At 39.3% G+C, this 21,989-nt stretch overlaps 1 protein-coding gene and 1 long non-coding RNA gene across 3 annotated transcripts in view; one reads left to right on the top strand and one right to left on the bottom strand.

Annotated features, from left to right (window-relative positions):
* Positions 1-10,917, top strand: part of LOC116688966 (uncharacterized) — a 21,955-nt gene extending 11,038 nt beyond the window's left edge. The window contains exon 3 of the long non-coding RNA XR_004331896.1: positions 10,905-10,917. This is a non-coding gene — a long non-coding RNA (uncharacterized LOC116688966). The remainder of the gene's footprint in view (positions 1-10,904) is intronic.
* ksr2 (kinase suppressor of ras 2) overlaps positions 9,274-21,989 on the bottom strand; it is a 101,126-nt gene continuing 88,410 nt past the window's right edge. For both annotated transcript variants that reach the window (XM_032515195.1, XM_032515196.1), the window contains 5 exons: positions 19,001-19,097; positions 18,767-18,900; positions 16,462-16,596; positions 13,621-13,750; positions 9,274-13,115 (listed from right to left, as the gene is read on the bottom strand). In XM_032515195.1, the coding sequence (XP_032371086.1) occupies positions 12,969-13,115; positions 13,621-13,750; positions 16,462-16,596; positions 18,767-18,900; positions 19,001-19,097 (643 nt within the window). In that variant the 3' untranslated portion in view covers positions 9,274-12,968. The remainder of the gene's footprint in view (positions 13,116-13,620; positions 13,751-16,461; positions 16,597-18,766; positions 18,901-19,000; positions 19,098-21,989) is intronic.

The following is a 21,989-nucleotide window of genomic DNA, read 5'->3' as shown; positions in this document are numbered from 1 at the left end:
CCATATGCTCTTACATAACACCATGAAATCTAAATACCCCGAAAAGACCAAAACTAACAAGAAATGTACTCTACTAACAAGCATTAATATGGCTTATTCCTCTGTGCCATAGACCTCAATTGTTCTCTAAAGAAAAATCAGTGAGCCCCACCTTAGTACGGGGTGACTTTTTTCTTCAGTTCAGTTTATTTTAATTCAGTCCAACATACATGCTGCACCAAATCCACAGCTGGAAATAATCCCCAACAAATGCACTTTTACTTCTGCTCAAACCTACATTGCCCAGATAATTTAGGAAAACTTTTTTTTTTTTAATGAAAATATGTATAGCCTATTCATAACATGTATGTCCTCAGTAAGAACCAACTGGTTTTGGTCCGAAAGTATTGAGAGATGGAGAAACACGTTAGTTTCTGTCTATTCGTGGGATTTGTTGACAGTAAGAAAAATTTAGCCACCAGCCATATGATAAATGTACATTTTTAGAGTGGTCAGGCTGCAGGTTTAAAGCCAAGACAGTATATGTAAGGAGTCTGTAAAGCTCCAGGCAGAGCACACCATGCAAACACAGTGCACACAGTGCAAACATCTTCTATGTTTTTGCTATGGTATTCATAAAAAAATGAAATATGTTGTGGAAAAATCATCCTTTTAATAAGTACAATAAATAGCAGCGTGGCATAGTAAAAATTAAGAAAAGAAACTTCTCACTCAATCCTGTTAGAATGAAGAATCACATCAGGAAATGGTAATATTAATTCAAGAGAGCTGTCATAGTATAAAACCATGTCAGTGGCTTATTCAGACTCTTTTTTTGCTCACATTATTGGTAATAGTTGCATTATTGTGTGCATGTAAGAGTAACTGTTCTAACAATCAGATGAAGGGTAATGACATACCAGAGCCTTTCTTATTCATTTTTTTCGAGTATTGGCGTGTTTATAATTATTTCCAAGTGGTACAGCAAAGATGTGCAATGCCATACAGTACTGAGGAGGTGACTGCGGCTGTTAATTGAGTGCTTACAGACAAACCATGAATTGCCAATGAGTAATTTTATGGTGGCCTCTGTAGACCGTTTAGTGTAAGTCTCTTAAACTTCTACTTTATCTTGATTATCATATCAGAATCACCCCTTACTGGACGATGTGCTACTAAACAAATCAAAAACATGACTTGAATTTCTGTAAAAGTTGCAGATGAGAGACAAAAAAGGACTTGGATTTGCTTTTGATTACCACTAGAAAAATGTTAAATGCAAAACCATCAACCAACAAGTACAGAAATTGGCACTTTAAGATGTATTGTTTGAAAAATATTGAACTGCATGTTTTCTTTATTTAAATTGCATAGCCTTGAGGTCTTTATACACTTACATGTGAGGGGGAAACGTTTGAATAACCTTTTAGGTCACTGTCTTTCACGAACACACACATGTTCTTTCCAATTATCTGTATTTAGTGTGTAATTTGCTCAAACAGCATACACTGTAATTTACAAAGAAATCCCTTGACACTCGGAGATTTAAAATTTTTAAAAAAGAATAGTAGAAGTGTGCATTCTGTGAAAAAAGTAAATTGCAAAGACACAGCTGCTTAGTGTCCACCAGTATAAGTCTGTTGCAGATCTGACTGCATGATGTGTAGCATTCACACAACTGCACAACGTTCAAAGTGTATGTCATGTCAACCTTGCCATCTAGAAATTACTTTTATATAGGCCTGCTACTAATTTGTTTTCCCAATTACGCTGCGGTATGAAACATAATTGCTGCCTTGTCTGGATTGTGTTCAAAGGCATGTTCAAATGTCATTTTGAGCAAATAAAGCGCAACATCTTTGTAATGCAGAGAAGTCATAGGCAGGTGGGTCAGGCTTGATCGTTGGCAGACAGAGTGCAGAAGTGAGATGGCGGAGCCTGGTATCTTGAGTCCTGCTTGTGGCAAGGTTTAGGCAACAATAGCACTTTGGTTAAGGTATGGCAAAGATTGTGTTTTCGGTCATGTGTTTGAAATCACTTTTGAGTTTTTCAATACCAAACCAAGACCACAGTCTTTTTCTAACCTCAACCATAACTGTATAACTGTTCAACTCTAATGTTAGGTTGATACAAGCAGATACTGAGTTGCAAGGATGGCAAATACATTAATGAAATAGTTTCTTCATCATGATCTGTATGCCTCACAACGTATTTAATATTAAACTGCTACTCAAAATTATTAGTACTTTATCGTAATTTCTAGGAGTCGGGCTAACATGTGGAAAGAAAGAAAAAACTTGGTTTGAAAAAACAAAATGCAGATGCAGTTGCCTTGCTTCGCTGTCACATGCTAAATATGAATTTGGTGACTTTTAAAGTGGTTGCATCAATTTTTTAAAATGTAACTTTCAGGGTTGAAAGAATGTTTCCTATACCAATTCACCCCTTAAAAATGTTAGATTATGGATGAACTTTCCAAATGGTTTGTTGAAGAACCTAAAACATATGTCGACATTGTGTCTTCAAAGCATGGCAACCAAAATGACATTCATCAAAATTACTCTTTTGCATAATTTGCACACTCCAGATGTTGTAATCAACTGTTTTGTAGCTGTTGTAAAAAAAGCCTCTCAGGGCTCCCTAAAAAAGCGATAAAATGATATGTTGCACAATCATGGTATTAAAAACACAGCAGCTTAAGATGAGTTGCAGCATGGCATGGATGGCACATGTATGCATATTGAAATTCCTCAAAAGAAAGACAAGGGCGTCGTTTTGGGAAAGGGCTTCAGGCATAGAGCGGAGAAAGGCCTCTCTGTTTGAAAGTCTGCGGCGTGTTTGTCACCCACTCTCGCAAAGTGGGCCACTACTGACCACTAAAGGGTCCAATCAGGCATTAGGAAAAACATGTATGTGTCAGAGCTGGAGCGAGAAGGAAGAGCAGCAAAGGTGGGGTTTTTGGAAGCAGGGTGGGGCAAGAGAGAGTAGGCGGGTGGTGGGGCAGGCGTGCGGTGGAGCAGATGTGAGCAGAGCTGAGGTTGAGCTTCACGCAAAGACACAGTCCCATCGATGAATCCGTTACAGCCTGGAGCAGGAGGGGGAGGGAAGGAAAACAGAAACAACAATAAATTGGAAGCCATCTTAACACACAGCCCTGCAGGAAACCACACTGTTAACAGGCTATGTTCAGACGGACAGCCAACACATCCTGATTTAATGTTTTAGGTGTTTTTTGTTGTTGTTGTTGTTTTAAATTTTAATGTTCTGTACTGTGAGAAAAAAATGTTGTGAAACTGCCATGATGAATTACAAACCATGTATTTCTAGTGTTTTTTTCTAACTTTTGCCACATTTCATTGTTGCAGACTACTGTCAAACTATATGAAACATTTTCTATCATAGTTACAATGGTTACAAATTGGGTTAATTTCTGTATTTCTTGTTTTGTTTTTCACTGGTTCGAAGTAGGTGGGGCTCAGTTGGTAAACATGATGTCAGGTAGTACTGTGGACAATCATAATTTAGCAATAGTTGAATCAAATGTGATGATTTATGGGGGTTGTTCGCTTCCATTGCCATCACTGTCAGTCAAAGCTGCCAGGTGCACCAACTTCCTGGGGTCCTGTTTCCTGGCAACTTTGTAGCACATGATTTGAACTTGTGAATTAGTGAGTTTTAGAGGTGGCAGAAGGCAAATTTATTATTTTTGAACAGCGCCAGACCAGCTGTTTCCAGTCTCTATGCTAAGTTGAGATAATCATCTGATCATCTTCTCATCTAATTCTCAGAAATGAACCAATTAAGCACCTTTCTCAAAGTGTTCTTTTAAACTCTTATTAATTAAAACCAAGAATGTTTTTAACATGTGTGGACCTTTACTTGTTGCCTGAACATAGCCATATCAGAACATAGAGGCTTGTAGCACTAATTCCTCTAATAATGTTCACGCATCACCAAAAAACTAAATTGCACTTATGAGTTTGACATGATCTCAAAAGAAATAGGGCATACTTTAGCATTCGTTTTCAAAAAAAATGACAATTCAAGATCCAGACTTGTTTTAAAATATAATATCTATCGTCAAATACTGTGTGGACCAGATTCTTTGCATCCAGGAAAACCACAATGGATCTGAGTGAGTCTGAGTGGCACTGTTGTTGCACATTCTGTACCAGATGGGCCAGCATAGGGCCTGCTGGAGGGGATGACAGGGTCACATCCTCCATCCTCTTGCATTATGTAAGATTTATTTTTGGGATGTACAGTTCAAATCAGTGTGGGTTTGCCAAGTGGTTGTCAGACAGTCAACCACTCTCAGGTTCTTGAGCATGATGTGAAATTGCCACAGTTTGACCACCAAAAACTTCTTCCCTTAATATGTCAGACAGGCTGCTTCGCGGGTTGTACTTATTCAGTCAGTAAGACATTTCCACCTGATTAGACAGAAGAGTATTTCTAGCATTTGTGTTAAATATATTTGCTCACTTAATCAGGCCAACAGCTGCGTGGGATTTATTGCGATGTACATACAGGTGTTGCCAACATGTTTCTTAACCTCAATGCTTAACAAGCGTTTCCTTGCTGGCACGGCTTTGGGCTCAAAGTTGAACCTTTAGGACATCTTTATTATTTGGCACTATTAATATTTGGCATTATTTGTAGTGTGTTTGTGCGCTCTCTCTCTCATTCTCTCTCGCTCTCTCTCTCTCTCTCTCTCTTTCTCTCTCTCTCTCTCTCTCTCTCTCTCTCTCTCTCTTTTGTCTGTCTTCCAAACCCCTGGTCTAATGAAATACATCTCCAGCATAATATGCCACGTGGGTGTCTTTAAATGAATAAAGACAACCCCACAGTCTTAAGAGGCTATGTGGCAGAGCTAATCTGCTGCTCTAAATTGGCTTACTTCAAAGACATATACTCTGTGTGTTTTTGTAGACCTGCATCATGTTTATGAAGGTGAACACTGACTTGATCTGATTAGCCTCATTAACCTAATAAAGGTCCTGGAGGAAGGAGAAACTCCCCTGATATGTGCATGTCTTCAGTGTGTGATGTTTAGTGCCAACTAGAAGTTCTTTTTAATGTGTCTTTTTAACAGTGTGCCTTGTTGCCTCTACACCAGTTAGTGATCTCCTACATTGCCCAGAATACCTCATTAAAATTCTTCTTGTTCTTAGTTGTGAGACATTTTAGTACATGTAGGTGGAGATAACAACAACCATAGCTTAATAAAAGCAAGAGAGAGAAAACAGGGGAGTCAAACCGATGGCTGTATTAGGGAAGTCAATAGGACAGTCATTCATGCTGCCAATTTGCCCCAGGGGCCAAACACAGTACTGCAGCAAAAATGCTTATTTAAGCAAGCAATGTTTGTAATGTAGGCTGTTATCCTTGAGCAAGATTTTCTTTGTTCATTTGCTTTAAAGATTTCCCCAATGTCGCTTATTACTCTTTGTATTACAAAATAACCTTTTTGCATGTCATCTCTTTGTAGAGTCTATGAGATAAGCAACCTGATAAAACAAAATTGTTTTAGCTTATACTCCAATTCAGCAACGTTCACTTGAATGAAAACCTGGTATGCAGTTCTAGTGAAAAAAACGTCCGTGGTCACATATTTGAAATCACAACATAGCTTGCTGGATATTTGTGGAGCTAACAAATCATTCGATCCCTTACTATTTATTACAGAGTTGCACTCGTGATTATATTTTTTAGGAACATATCAACATCTAATTTTAATTTTTAATGTATTATATTTGATTTAGCATTATATAATGGCTCAAATTTATCGTAATACCCATTATAAACTGAACCTGTAAACTCAATATCAAGTTTTAATTGTCTCTTGAATTCCAAATGTTTTTATTTTGGTTCCTTGAGTCTGTACGTACTGTAACAAGAAATGCACTGAACCTTTTCAGGTTTTAACACTTTTAAGAAACTCGACAGAAACCAAACATTCACGCTTTGGAAGGCTTCAGCCTCCATGAGATTGGGTGATGTGGATTTTTTACGCTTCAGTGGCTGAGGCTGGACTTCAGAGGTGGAGGTAGAGAAGGAGGAGGACTGGCTGAGCAGACGGGTAGAGCGCTTGGCTATCCATCTATTTATTTATCTTTTCATTTCCCCGCTCCATGCCCTCACTAACTCACATTCTCTCTTCACAGGTTTGACACCGTATGCCACACAAACACACACACAAGCATTCCCACACTGTCGTCAGATTACCAGCTCGCTCACAGTGGAGTGGAGACAGAAATACACCAGATCATGGGATTTCTACTCTTTAAACAGCTTCACTGATGTTAATTCCACCTTAAAATTGCAAATAATTGATTACAGAGAGAAGAACTTGTTGCAATGTCCATATGGGCACCTGACTATTGTTTTAAAACAGACTTGAAAAATTGTGAACATATTCTTTAAAGGTGCTCTAAGCGATGTTGGGTGATGTCACTTCTTGTTGACGTTCGAAGTATTGAAATAAACAAAACGGAGGCTAGCTCGCCACTCCCTCCAACTCGTTCGGTCCCCTCCCCCTCACTTCAGCGCACTAACCCCCCCAACCCCAACCCCCACCCCCAAATCCTTCTTGTCGGTTATTGGCTGGAACACTGTTTTTTTTTGTGGTACAGGTTGGCGTAGTTTATTTTTGTTGCTGTTTGTGGAGCCTGGGCTGTCTAAAGATACCGTTTTTGTTTTTGTTTTACAGTGTGTTCAGGGGACAGGCAGCTTGCAGTTAGTGAGGAGATGTTTGCTATATGTAATAAAAAAATGTTGTAGCCTAAAAAAACGTGTGACATTGCTTACAGCTCCTTTAAGCAAGCCCACTTTTCCTGGCTATACTTTTTTTTTGACTGATCACCCTCATGGAGGGCAACTCCAAATTTCCAAAAGTTTGCTACTTAAAGAAGCAAATGGCAAAGTAGTATTATGAGAAAATGTTGCATGCAGATGATATAGGCTTCTACCAGACATTTCTGTTCATTTTGTCCTGATTAATCTCATATATTTATATATAATACTGTATATTATATGTATATATTATATTTATAATTATATAATTATATTATAAATTCTGTATTGCTGTTATTTATTTGTTAAAAAAAGGAATCCGTTGCGAGCGTCAGTAGAAGCGAAAGGGTGGAGGGTGATGTCAGAGGCAACAAGCTCTGTCAGTGCAGACTGTTTATCTCTAACAATGGTAAATAAGTTTATACTTTGTACTACTTCGATAGATAATGGGGTTTCTGGGGAACTGTACTGTATTTTTCCTGCTTTCAGTAAGATAACCTTATGGATGTCTTTGTAATGTAACGCCTGCAGGTTAAAGCTTGTCTGAATGAAGAACCCACTGAACTCAGTTTATGGATGTCATGGAAACAGGTACGCTCAAAGGAAGAGTAGAAATAAATAGAATCAGATAACTTCAAATACAGGCGTCTCTAACCTCAACCTTAACATAAGAGCTGGATTTAGTGGAGCTTGTTGATGGTTGGTTTGGTCTCATCACAAAGTTTTGATGAGGCGAAATCAAATAAACCAATTTTGTCTTTGATTGTCTGTTTCCTGGAGGACACTATTTACTACAGGCCATGCTTAGTTTTTTTCTTGGTGAAGACAGCGATAAATATTTCTCAGCTAATAGAAAGTAAATTGGTCTTTTTAGGTCACTTTTCTTCATTCAAAGAGATCTGCAGAGTGGGTGCTTGCTGTGTCATGTTCTCACTCACCAAAGTGGAAGCGGTATTTTTCGTCACTGCTTAAAAGTGCTCAGATTGTACTAAGGCGAAGCACTGCTACTTAGGCGGAGTGTTTAGCACAACACCTGAAAAGCACCATTGTTACTCGCTGCTCTATCCCACAGGGCTTGTTGGAAGCTAGTTGGATCCAGTTACATCCGGCATCTGTGTTAAGCTAGGCTTGCGGTGGGTGCGTCAGACAGAGTTAAGACACGCACGGAGATGAGAAGGGTATGTACGGACTTATCTTACTCTGGGGGATATGGTGAATAAGCTAAAGTCTCAATAAGTCGGCGTGTTCCTTTAAGAGAGTAAATAACAACCTTTCCAAAAATGTCAAACTATTCTTTTTAAAGATATAAAATGTGACATTTCTGAATTAAAATGTCAATGTAATTGTGTCGTTTGGATCAATGACACAGATTGGGATGTTTTGTCCCATGTCAATGCCATCATATAACTTTTGACCCCTCTAGTTACTCCAACTTTCGCCAAAACACGGGAAATGTCAGATGATAAGTGTATATCATACAATGTCACACAATTATGCCATTGACTTTTTAACACAGTAACACCGTAAAGACCTAATTCATTTATACCATATTTTAGTAATGACAAGTGGCTCATGCTAATGCTTGGAGGTTAAACCGTACTGTAACGTTACAAAAACGTCAGTATTAGTATGACGGTTTTAACCACGGTTAACAGCGAGTTCTAGGCAAGACCCGCCTAACGAAGCAGCCAAATTGGTTGAGGTTAGGAATTGACTGTGAATAGTTAAGGTTAGGATAGCTGATTAGTCAGGGGATAGGACAAGAAAAAATCGGGGTCCGTTACCTCCCGAATGCTTCTGAAGGGCAGGCCTTGCTCAGGACTGCAGTTGATAGTGTTAGCTTGCTTGCTCGCCAACCGGTCAGCTACCCCAACAAATAGAATCAAATTCATTGTTTGGGAATAATAATAATTTCATTAGAATGATATGAATAAACCTTACAACATGCAGCATGAATGAACCTTTAACAGAAAAACGTCTCTATGTAAAGATAAGTTTTCATAAGCAAAGATGGTTCTCTAACAATAAGGAAACTTCCATGGTCCCAGGCAACTTCAAAACGTCATCAAAACATCTATGTTTCGATTGAGGGATCCTTCTGAAGACCCGTAGTGGTATTAATATTACATATCGTACTTTAAACACTTTTTTTATGGATATTTTATGTTACTGTATGTATATCGTCTCTGACTATTGAAAGCATGGAAAACATGTTAATTGATATTAATTTACTTTTCTCAAGCTTATAATAGCCAGTTTTAAAGTCTGGAGGTGTGTGAACGGTGTTTCATATACGCAAATAGATTTTGTATGGAGGATTACTTTAAGTGTTTGGAACTTGAGTACACACAGCACAGAGGACATTATACTTGGAACTATTAATTAGGTAGTAAGCACTGACTCAACACAAATGCTCCTTAAAGACGTGGTAAAAATGTCAACTAAAGTAAAATATGGATAAGGGTCGACTAAGATGACATAAAAGAAACAGAAAACATCCAAAATGAAAAGATCTTTTTATTGTCATACACTTTGTAAAGGATGAGTGCAAATTAAAGAGCTTGTGATCAAAATCTACTCATCAATAAGCCATGGACCATAAGGCATCATTAAATACAAGCTTTTCGGAGCTATCATCTACTATACAAGGACGGAATCAAGGAAAAGAAACAACACAGCATCAATGCGTATGCAATTAGAAGGAAAATGGAGGAAAAAAATGTAAATGAACAGAAAACAGAAACAACAAAAAACACAACACAATTTGTACATTCAAAATAAATAAGTCCAAAAGTTCACAAGGAATATTGATATTACGGCAAGTGACGATAAAACATAGTCTACAATCTGTTATGTACACTTGGCACTAATGTTAGATCTTTGATTGTTGTCCAGTCAAGTTGTTGTCAACTCTAGCATGTGCACAGGTCGCAACTCTTTTTATTTTTTTTTATTTCAATGCTAGTCTAATAATTTATATAATCTATAAATATTCTTAAACAATCGTTCTCTCAAACAAAGCTGTTGAAAAGTTCTGCAAAGCCTGACGTAAAACTTCATTATGTATTGAGATCAAACTGCTCAATGGACAACAGTTAATCAGAAAAATGCTCACATAACTTTTTTATATGTAGTGTAGAAGGATTTCTTTTTCATAACAAGAATCAATCTTCAATAGTCCATCTCATGCACTTGAAAGTTGTAAACAGTACAAATATATATATGATCCACTTACAATATTTGAATCCCAGCAATTCCAAAATAGAAAGACAGACTCCAAAAAACAGCAGCAGATTGTTTGTATGCATTTTCCAACACTGGCAGATGTGTATATAATTAGGTGGAAAATGGCTATTTAACATGATTGGATTGTCTCTATCTATTCCACGTGGCTAGAGAGAATCAAAAGCAGTATACAGCTTGAATGACGTCACAGCTTCCAATTCATGATGATATGATTCCGATTTACTATATCTCTGAAACATACATTTAAAATATATTGTGATATGAAGTAGAAAAATGGCCTGGTGTGGTCTTTAGCATCCTGATATGTCTTTTATGATATGTTAAAGGGAAAGTTCAGCCACATTTAAGTTACTTACTTGTTACTTTAACTTTATAATCTAAGAACCCCAAAAAAACACTCTCTAGGTTTGTTTAATAAAATCTTCAAGATTTAAAAAACAAGAAGGCAAGTTTAGGATTAATTTGTCCACCACAGTCACTTTTTCAGCAGTGTTGTAGTCGAAAGTAGCCTAGTTAATACAGAGGTAAGAAAGTCTGTTTTGTTAAATTAATAAGTAAAATGCTTTTTTTAATCGTACTGGTTAATGAAAGTCATTAATATCTGTTTAAAGTGTAAAAATATAGAGTTACAGCGCTTCGTAGGTTATTCATTCAGCACAACGTGAATCTGGCATCATGAATAGTGGATATAAACAAGAGAATAAAGAATCACAAAAAAGTCTCCTTTATGTGACGTGAAATCACATATTGTCATCCCCTGTCTTTGTGTGTTCAGACAAAACACAATGCTTATTTTTAACTTCACTTATTTGTATACAGCTATAGCTAGAACATAAACAGACTTGGTGTGTGTGTGTGTGTATGTGTGTGTGTGTTTGTGTGAGTGTGTGTGTGTGTGTGGTGGGTGTGTGGTGTGTGTGTGTGTGTGTGTGTGTGTGTGTGTGTGTGTGTGTGTGTGTGTGTGTGTGTGTGTGTGTGTAGACAAGTCTTTTCCGCGGAGACTTAAGTGAGATGTAAGTACCTAAATTCCAGAATCTTCCTCTTACAAGTTAAAAGTTGAATTCATAAGCAATTAAATGCACCACTGCCACAGTCTGACTTAGTTTATGGGGGCAAATTTTAGCAAACTTGAGATAAATAATGCTGTGTAACTGAAATTGTTGAGCCAGTTCGCTGACTTATCCTCATGCACTACTTTCACTTTCACAGTAGCTTAGCATTTTAGCTAAATGTTAAAGTGAGAGTAGTAGTAGTAGTTGTTTTGCCTTCAGCATTATCTCATAACTGTCACTTGTAGCTTCAGGGGTCACTGTTCAGCACCTTGAGTGAATCCAGCCTCTGTTTGAATCCACTTCAATCCTTCCAATTGGCTTTGAACGCATTCAAGCTGGCTCTTAAATTCACTTTGCAGTCAGCCTGAACACACTTTTATACAGTTGTTTCTCAATGTTTTATTAAAGTAATGTATTATTGTCTGGAAGAGATTGATTTGGAAGAGTAAATCTGCAAATGTTTTCATCTTTCTAGCGTATGCTCAGGGATGGGAGGGTTACTTTAAAAATGTATTCATACGCAATTACTAATTACCTTTTTAAAAATCGTAGTCAGTAACCTTATCCAGGATCAATGTAGATTCAAAGTGACTACAACACTGCTTTTAAGCAACTCCGAACGAATTTGAACAAGTGAAACACAAACTTAAATTTCCCAGAGTTTTTGTGTTGCCTTTTTTAAAGGTAATGTGCTCTCCCTTTACATGTCTAACAATCCCATCATTTACCTGCGCAGATCCAAATCATTGGGGTCCTCAGACCCAGGCCGATTAGAAACAGGTCTTTGACCCAAGTCTCCAAACTATTTTATAAAACAGTTTCATACACTGCTCAGAAAGCTAACGTCAGTTCATGTATCTATTAAATTAAAATAACTTAATGTTACTGTACTGACTATACAGTAGCATGCTTTAGATTTGTATATGTATCTACAGATGTATTGTCTGTATCTATCATTATCTATTTGAAGTAGAATAATTTACATTTATTTCTGGGAAATGGGGGATGGGGGCTCAGTGATAGCATTTCTGAAGGGTAATTAGTTATCCAACAGCTGATGAGATACATTTCAAGTGTCAGCGATTTCACAGAACAGCGTCAAGTGAGGGAGTCCTGGTCTGACCAGCGGCTTTACTCCCCCAAAGGCTGTAATTGTTCAAACGTCTCCTTATGTTCACAGGCAATATTCAAAGCACAGGCTGATCAGAGAACATTCTCTCATCAAAGAACCGTGCAAACACATCCCCACACAAACAGGGACGCTGGCTTATTCACATTCAAATGGTACGGTGTAAATAAGAGGACATTATTTTAAGTTAAAATAACTTTAGAGACAAAGCTGTACAGACATCCACACATGAGAGACCATGAGGTAACACTGACAGAATGCTCTACACAGTTGACAGACATAAGGAATGGCAAGACAATGATATGGAAATATACAATGTGTAATGTACAACAGTTAGATTCATTCAAAACAAAAACCAAAGAAGATATGGGAAAGAAAAATCTACATTTGTTCTCAAACGTGTTTTTTTTAAGTTCAGGATGATGTGATCAGTCAAAAGTTACAAGCAAGATATATCCAGAAAATAAATCAAATATTATGAAGGGAGAAAGTCAATAGTAAAAGACAAAAAAAACAAAGGAAAATATCCAGTATGGTTTAAATCAAACCAAAGAAAATATGAGACCCGACTGCTTTGAGAAACTGAACATATCTGTACACACACATGCCAACATTCCATGAAAATACACACAGCGTGGGCAGTTTTCATCACTGGGCTGGCTTTTGGATTCAGTGCATTCTTTAAGGAGGTGGGTTATTTGTGTAGAGTTATGGCGGCTGTTGTTTTTGTAATAGTTGCTGATTGTTTGCTGTTTTGTGTCCCTAACTCATTTGACATACTCAGCTGACTTCCAGAAGTGCCCCGGGTGGGAAAGGCGACGATTCCGTTTTGGCAACTTTTCCAGTAAATCTACCAGCATGGAGAAGCTGGGTCGCTCTTCCTGCTTGTATGCCCAGCAAAGGAGCAGAATGTCCTGGAAAAGATACATGGACAAGGGGATTTTAGATTTTGCAAAGATACTGAAAGAATAAATGGCAAAAAAATAATAATATTCCTGACCATCAAGGGCCTCAGTGTGTGATTTGTAAAGGCGTGCTAGCAAATGATGAGTGTCACCTGCAAAACTTTGCAATCACTTAGAGACTAAGCCAAGCTGAATTAGCAAGTGAACCCCCAAATCTTTTCAAACAGAAACTGGAGATTATGCAAGGAGGCGTTTAGCAAGGTGAAGACAATCAATGACCCATACTGTGCAACCTGGTCTCCCGGCAGTTCGTGAAATGGTCACGTTATTTAGATGTACTGATTCGTCAACAGTAACACAATTTTCTTGTTGTTAGTGGTCACCACGAAATGAACTCAGTCACTTAGACACAAAAACATGGGTCCAGGTTGAAAACAACGGTAGTTACCCTTTAAATTTGAAAAAAAAGTGTGACCCATAAATTACGACAAATTAAAAAGAAAAAAGCCCTTACTGATATCTCCTTCCCCATGCCAGTTTGGGCGAGGTTGGGCTTCATCCCGCTGCCAATCTGCCATATGATCACCTCTGCTGGCTGACTCTTGTAAGGCCACTCACGTGCGTGTAACTCGTACCAGATGGTCCTGTGAGGACAGAGGAAGAAAGTGCTTGTCAGTGGTTTGGACTGTCTGGTTGAGAGAATAACACCACAGCTTCAAAACATCACTATAGAGGGTTCACATCCCGCCAAATGCTGACACTACCATGCAAGATTTCAGTCGCAACAACTATAACTATCACACTCAATATTTTTTGTCAGCTTTCCGCTTTTCTGATTAATTGATGCATCTGTACAGTTGGATCGTGATCTATGCAAAAACTGGCATTTTGTCGATGAATTTCAGTCTTGAAGAACAATTTCAATCAAGAAGTTAAGGAAACAGCACATTTTTAATTATGCTCAATTAGCATACCACCCTCGCTGTGCAAATAAACGGTTGTTTTTATTTTGCTCCTGCACGTCAAGTTTGAGTAGGATGAAAATAGCTCTTTGTTAGGAGTAGGGTGAGGGGGGAGGCTGATTGTCGATGAATATGTAAAACAGCCATGGGGGTCACCTCTAGGTAACACAAGAGCTAACTGAGCAGCTGGACATTGTGTGCCAGTGCTGCACTCGTCTTCCCTTTGAATGATATAGCAACAAATCCTCCATATGGGGAACCATCTGAAAATGCAATTGTGCTAGGAGTCAAGAAAGAAGGGTCCACCCCCACAAATGAATCAGAAATAGCAGTGGAGGAAGAAAAGGAGCCGTGGGGATTTTTAATCAACTTAGGACAATTTAAAATTGCACTTTAGAGGAAGAGAGGGAGGACATCTTGAATGGAGAAATTACAGTGACACAGCAATCGGTGTGTAATTACAAATGGAGTTAGTGAGATGTCTGGGTCAAATGTATTCAAGGTAAGCTGGGGATTGTTACAATTTGGGCAGTTTTGCAAAAAGCTCAAGAACATTACAAATGCTTAATGCAAGAAAGGGAGGTTTTGTTGTGCCAATCCGAACAATGCATTTATCATCTGGTCGAATAATACTAGTGCATTTGACTGCCCTCTTTTATGGCTGTATGGCAATTATACTAACTGATCATTAGTTTTCTCTTTTAAAAAGCAAGGCCCTGGAGTTTTTAATATCTTTGGGCCCTACATTGAAACATCCTCCCCACAATATTTCAAAATAATATAACACTACTGTTTGGTACAATTCCTTTTTGCCATTTATAAATAAAAGTGCACTGTTAATGGAATAATTTCCACATATAACCATCAAATCGCACAAAGCAAGTGGATAAAGCACTTTCCAAAATGCTGGCAAACTGAACAATGACATAACAAATGATGCACCTGTTTACCAGATATTCCAGCCACTCTCTATTTTGAAATCCCAAGTTGTCACTGTCCCTTTTTATGATACATTTAAATTTTTTACTACGGTAGTTCTGCTTTCTGGTGCTGTGTGTGCCTTCAGACACAACGTGGGTTGAGCGTCCTTTGTAGGCGGCGCAAGCCATTGGAAATAATTGGCTTTAGTGTGCAGCTGTGCCGTGCCGTTGCCATGTATGGTCTCAAAAGGCCTATGAGAATAATAAAGGTGGAAGCTGCTGTAAGATAATGACAAATGATAAGATATTATTGATCCAAAAAGTGTAGACTTCCCTCCCTTCTTCAGTAAAACATAAATACAAAAAACAGTTACCCCCCTGCCACACATTCATTTTCTTACATGTACAGTTCCTTAGCTTTCGGCAGCTGATGTGTACTATTTTTGCTATATTGCAACTAAGGAGATACTGGCCATTGTAATGTTCTTTTTCTTACATGCTCTGTTGATAAAGCTTGCATTATTCTACTCATTTCCCACAAGCTTCTGTTGCTGCATGCCAAACAAAAGACTTTTATCTGATAAACACTCTACTACACACCAGATGTTTGAAAGCCTAAATGTAAAAGCTTCCATGAGATGAAGTTTAGCACACTGTAAATCAGAATCTCAGCTTCATTTGTAAATCTTTCTCCCCTACTTTTTGATTCACTCCTCCTGCCTAATCAATTAGTCGATGTCTCTTGGCTCCTCAACATTCAAACATTTCCCTCTTCCTGCAATTATGCAATCAGTTAAAAATTCAAGAAGGTAACTCTCACTTGGCTTTAGATCAACTAAGCCTCCAAACCTTCTCTCGCACCCACATGGGGGAACCAATAACGAATCTGTGTGCTCACTTCAATCGGTTATCTTGCTGTCTTCCAGCTGTCAATGCTTATTTGTGCACCATTTGTTGTGCATTTCCTTCCCTCAGCCCTATCATAATCAAGGGTCCATTCATGAAGGGTATGATATAAGTCTGGGGTCTTCACTGTTCCTGAGAATATAAGATCTTCCCATAATCAGGTAAACCTGTAAGTAGGGTCTATGTCAAAATCAGATATTTTTTAAGCAATTAAGTTTTAAAATGTCTAATCCTGTTCTCATTAAATCATTAGATATTAAGGAAAGACTGAAAATAACAGAAGCAAAATTGTCATTTGGAAAATAACAGATTATTACATTGTCTATGTCGTAGTACACTAAGCAGTGTATCTATAATGAGATCTGAAAACCTGTTAATGAGGGTTGCCTTCTTGTAATGTGATGTGGAGTCTTAGGACACAGCCGCTCTGTAAAAGTAAGTACGAATTTATTGAATTCACACAAATATTTGGGGCTTGTAAACCCTCTCTGTCAACAGTGGGCTAAGATTGTCTGTGGCATTGTCTGGGCAAAGAAACAGGACGAAATCAGTGAAGACAACGCTTACCCAAAAGCAAAAACATCTGACTGTTTGGAGAAGGGAAGCTTGTCCTCCTCTGTGTCTGGAGAGAGCTGCTGGATTATTTCTGGGGCCAGGTGACACAGCCAGCCGTTGGGGATCCTCAGCTTGTCTTCTCTCCGGCTGCAGAACGAGAAAACGTGGAGATGGGGACTTGTCAGGGTTTATTGAACTTTGAACATACAAGTGAATACATTAATGCTTGCACAATTGCAAAAAATACTTTCAATACACTTTCAATTCATACAATGACAAAGAATGGTTCAAAAGACCCTATTAAAAAGCGAGGAAGGGATCGAGGGACCCCGGGGCCCCCGTCTGGAGCCAGGCCCAGACGGAGGGCTCGTCAGCGAGCGCATGGTGGCCGGGTTTGCCACGGAGCCTGGCCAGGCACAGCCCAAAAAAGCAACGTGACACCTCTCTCTCCATCCCATGGGCCCACCACCTGTGAGAGGAACCAGTGGGGTCGGGTGCGTTACCACATGGGTGGTAGTGAAGGTCAGGGGCCTCGATGGACCAGACCCGGGCAGCTGAGATGGCTCTGGGGACGTGGAATGTATCCTCTCTGTGGGGGAAGGAGCCGGAACTTGTGCAGGAGTTGGAGCGCTACCAGTCTCTTTACGCACAGTATTGGTTCTGGTACCGTACTCCTGGATAGGTGTTGGACTCTGTTCTACTCCGGAGTTACCCAGGGTGTGAGACGCCGGTCGGGTGTGGGGATACTCACAAGCCCCCGGCTGAGTGCTGCTACATTGGAGTTTACAACGGTGGATGAGAGGGTCGCCTCCCTTTGCCTGTGGTCTGACTGTTGTTTTTGCACATGCGCCAAACAAAAGTTTGGAGTATTCGGCCTTCTTGGAGTCCTTGAATGGAGTCCTCTATAGGGCTCCAGTGGGGGACTCCATAGTTTTGCTGGGTGATTTCAGCTAGGCTGTCTTGGTTGACACGCCTCTTCAACATTGCGTGGAAGGCTGGGACGGTGCCTAGGGAGTGGCAGACAGGGGTAGTGGTTCCCCTCTTCAAAAAGGGGGACCAGAGGGTGTGTGCCAATTACAGGGGTATCACACTGCTCAGCCTCCCTGGTAAAGTCTACTCCAAGGGGCTGGAAAGTAAGTTCGATTTTTTCCAGTTGAGGGTTAGCCTCCGCCAACGCTGCGCTTTGTCACCAATCTTGTTCATAGTATTTATGGACAGGATATCGAGGCGTAGTCCGGGTGGGGAGCGGATAAAGTTTGGTGTTACGGGGATCTCATCGCTCCTTGTTGCAGATTATGTGGTCCTGATGGCATCATTGGCCTGTGACCTTCAGCATTCACTGGATCGGTTCGCAGCTCAGTGTGAAGCGGTTGGGATGAGGATCAGCACCTCTAAATCTGAGGCCATGGTTCTCAGTAGGAAACTGATGGAGTGCCTTCTTCAGGTAGGGAATGAGTCCTTACCCCAAGTAAAGGAGTTTAAATACCTTGGGGTCTTGTTCGCAAGTGAGGGGACAGTGGAGCGGGAGATTGGTTGTAGAATCAGCGCAGCGGGGGCGGTAATACATTCCATTTATCGCACCTTTATCAAAAAGAGAGCTGAGCCAGAAGGCAAAGCTCTCAATCTACAGTCCGTCTTCATTCCTACCCTCACCTATGGTCATGAAGGCTGGGTCATGACCGAAAGAGCAAGATCCAGGGTACAAGCACACGAAAGGGGGGTGGCTGGCATCTCCTTTAGAGATAGGGTGAGAAGCACAGTCATCCTTGAGGAGCTTGGAGTAGAGCCACTGCTCCTATGCTTCAAAAGGAGCCAGTTGAGGTGGTTCTGGCATCTGGTAAGGATGCCTCTCCAGGCACGTCAAACTGGGAAGAGGCCTCAAGGAAGACACAGTACTGGATGGAGGGATTATATCTCCAACCTGGCCTGGGAACGCCTCGGGATCCCCCAGTTGCAGCTGGTTAATGTGGCTCGGGAAAGGGAAGTTTGGGGTCCACTGCTGGAGCTGCTGCTCATGAAGATGGGTGGATGGATGGATGTAACTATTGCATTGACCTCCTGGAGTCTGGCTGTCATAATGATGTTGGCAGGTAAACAATATTGATTAAACAAAACAAAAAAACAATGTGCTAGTGAGTCTTTTTGTGAATATGTAGACTATTTACTTCCACTATTTATGTCAACTCAATGTTTTGTTGTCCCTGCACCATGTGTGCCAATACAGTTATAATAATCTCAGCCTGTCTCCAAGGCAAATTACTATATTGCACCTGCTGAAAGAAATGCTCCTGTCTTGGACGTGTATTGAGTATGATACCTGCCAGCCTGCAAAACCCCAGATATGGTGAAGAGTCCAAAGTCGGTGATGACGATTTTGCCGTTGTCATAAAACACGTTCTTGGACTTCATGTCTTTGTGTAAGATCCCCTTAGCATGGAGGTAGCCCATCCCCTGAGGACAGAGACAACAATGTGACTTTTCTGTAATATGAAATGATGATATGATGTGCACTGAAGAAGATTTCTGGGAAATCTGTGTTTAGTCTTTTTACCTTGACCATCTCTTGTGCGATCTGCCTGGTCTTGTTAACATCCAGGACAACCTTGGCATCCCGCACCACGGAATAAAGAGTCCTGCCTTTACACAAGCTGAGAGAGGTGACAAAGACTAGGATAAGATTTCAAGTTACTGTGTTGACCTATGTAATCATTATACTAACTTCAAAACATTTGACAAAAATTCTGTTTTATTTAATTTTAGCTTATTTATCTTCTCTTTTCTAATTTCTATTTATGTGTGGGAAATCTTTATGTCTAATCTTTATACTTGGATTGCCTTATTGTTGAAAGGTGGTACACAAATTAAATTCAGTGAGGTATTTTGTCACTACCGTTTTTCGTCCTAATGCTGCACTTACGGCATGTTGGCAGAATAAGAAAAATACCCACTGTTATTACGTCCACGCTTTATCCCAAGATGGTTACCGTATCCTTAATATTGAAATGAGAATTTTCTTTTGTAAGTTACATTTGTAGCAACTTGTTTGAATATTAAACCAAATAAGAAACCCCTGGGTAAGCTATATAGCTCATTTTCAAATATATCTTAAACAATTGTATTAGTGTTGGTAAAATCTTTTTTTATTTTACTGCTAGCAATGGTGGCTTTTTAACCATTTAAGCACCAATTAATGGACTCTTTTAAGCAAGTGGGAAATATTGTTGCCGTCAGAAATACCTCATATCTCCAATTTATAATTTACAACTAGGTGGCTGATATTTTAAAGGTCTGTTTGATATGACGGGAACATGGAATAACAATGTAAGAATGGCACAAATGATGTCATGACACATTGATTTTCTACTGGTGGGAGTGTGGACTAGAACCAGTTTTTCACCACTTTTGTCTCTTTTATAGGTTCTTGGCTCCCATTAATACTCTCTTTTTTAATTCCCTTTATCTTCTCAGTTCGCACATTGTTGAACTCACTTCATGTAAACTCTCATCTTTGAATGTTTGATGTGTTTTTGACACTTTCCACCAAAACACAGGCTTGCCAAGAAGTTCAAATGTGTGAGACTGTGTGTGTTTGAGATGTCATTAGAGGATAAAATTTCATAATTCTGAAGTGAAACTTGGACCCACTCGGTGCCAGGGTGAGGCTGTTACACTGCAATGCATAGTGGCGGTGTCATATTTCTGGAGGGCTGCCATCACAACAGCATATTAATAGACAGCTCTACAGCCAGCCTTAACCCCAACTGTGTCACGCAGGTGACCAACAAAGGACCTGAAGATGAATGCATATTCAATTTCCAACGCTGACTTGACAGCAGCTGCATTTTTAGTGGCTCTCTTTCCTCTGCCTCTTTGCAACACAGAAATGTGGCTTATGGCTTGAGCGTCACTTCAGTCGACACCTTACGTACACATTATGTCTTGCGTCAACAATTACTGCTATGCCTCAGACAAACAGGATGTGTATGGCATAAGCCATACTAAGGACACAAAGAAACCATGTTATGGAATTAGCTGATAAAAAGCTAAAAGGCCCAATGGTTAACACTGTGGCCTCACAGCAAGAAAGTTCTGGGTTCAAATCTAGGTCGTTCCCTTGAGGGATGGGTTAAATGCATTTGAATGAATTAATTTTGCTATGTGACAGTAAAGTAAGTTTACCTTACCTTACCTTAAAAACCCAGCAGTAACATGTGTTCTGTACACTTTGCAAAATCTATCCAAAGTCACTTGTGGAAAATGAAAATGAAAAAAATATTTATGTATCAGTAATAAAGCAATAAACCACATTACAGGTTTATCATGTTGCATGTTGCATGTTACGCTGTAAGAGTATGGGAAACTGATCTTTTAGTTTCCTTTTTTTTTAAAGTGTAAGAGGAAAAGCAGAGCATTGCTGGATAACAAAGCCACCTGTTGCACTGACATTTGTTATTATTTTCAGCAATCAGCAGCAAGGATTTTTGAGACGAAGCCAGCTCATCTGTCAGCTCCCCTGCACTCACAACAATTTCTGCTGGCATCAATTGCAATCACGCATCTCAATCAATTAGTCGATCTGTTATCTAAAAGATATTTACGGCCAGAGCGAATGCTCTGGTATTGGAGTCAATGTTTTTTCATACGATTTGTTTCCTGAATTCTTTTTTAACTGTGAAATCCCTCTCTTTCTTCTTATTCTTAACAGAGAATTAAGAAAAAGCAAGTTGTTGTTTTTCTGTCAAACTAAAAAGAAAAGAGAAGAAACAAAGGGGTAATTTATTTTTCTATGTGAGACATCCTTCTTTGTTCACAGCTTGTGGCAAATATCCGTACAATTTCCTTTTCATCATTGTTAGCCAATTAATTAAACAAGAGTATTCCTTGTTATGTTCTTTAACAAGAACATAGCCATGTCTCTCTTGTTGAAATGAGAAGAAACTTTCTTCGAAAAATGCAAACACAAATCTGTGAAATAATTAAAATGGTTCACCATGTGAGAGAATTCCCTTCAGTCACAGTAGTCAAGACAAATACAGCGGGCCGTGTGGGTGGTTCTAGGAGCCTGTTGTAATCCTAACCACTGTACACTTCATTGTCAGCCACTCTAAAGTCATTGTGCCAGAGGGGCGGGGGGAGGGGGTAGATCTGTAGCTGATCTGAAATGAGGCAAGGGCCGTTTCTGGAAGCCAAACAACTACCTAATTCAGAATTTAAAAGCAACCACAAATTTTAAAAGTCTGACGTCAACTCTCAGGAGACTCAGTGGTCCACGAGAAACAAGTTAGAAACACATGAACATGTGAGGACCAGTATATTCATGACAAAACAAACAAAAACATGGTTTACATATGTTTTACCTATGTTGAAATGTTTGCTTATTTGTTACAATTAAAAAGTGTTAATTCAACATTATACATAAATATCATTAATTATATGTAAATGCATACTTGTCTGTACTGTGCTGACACAAAGGCCAAAACAGTTTTGTGCTTTATCCAAAAATGTAATGCACTTTTGCACATCATATCATAGAGTTGTAG

Source organism: Etheostoma spectabile, chromosome 5 (genome assembly GCF_008692095.1).
Source record: "Etheostoma spectabile isolate EspeVRDwgs_2016 chromosome 5, UIUC_Espe_1.0, whole genome shotgun sequence".
NCBI classification, from domain to species: Eukaryota; Metazoa; Chordata; class Actinopteri; order Perciformes; family Percidae; genus Etheostoma; species Etheostoma spectabile.
Note: the sequence above shows the minus strand (reverse complement) of the source record. Positions and strands in the feature narration are given on the sequence as shown.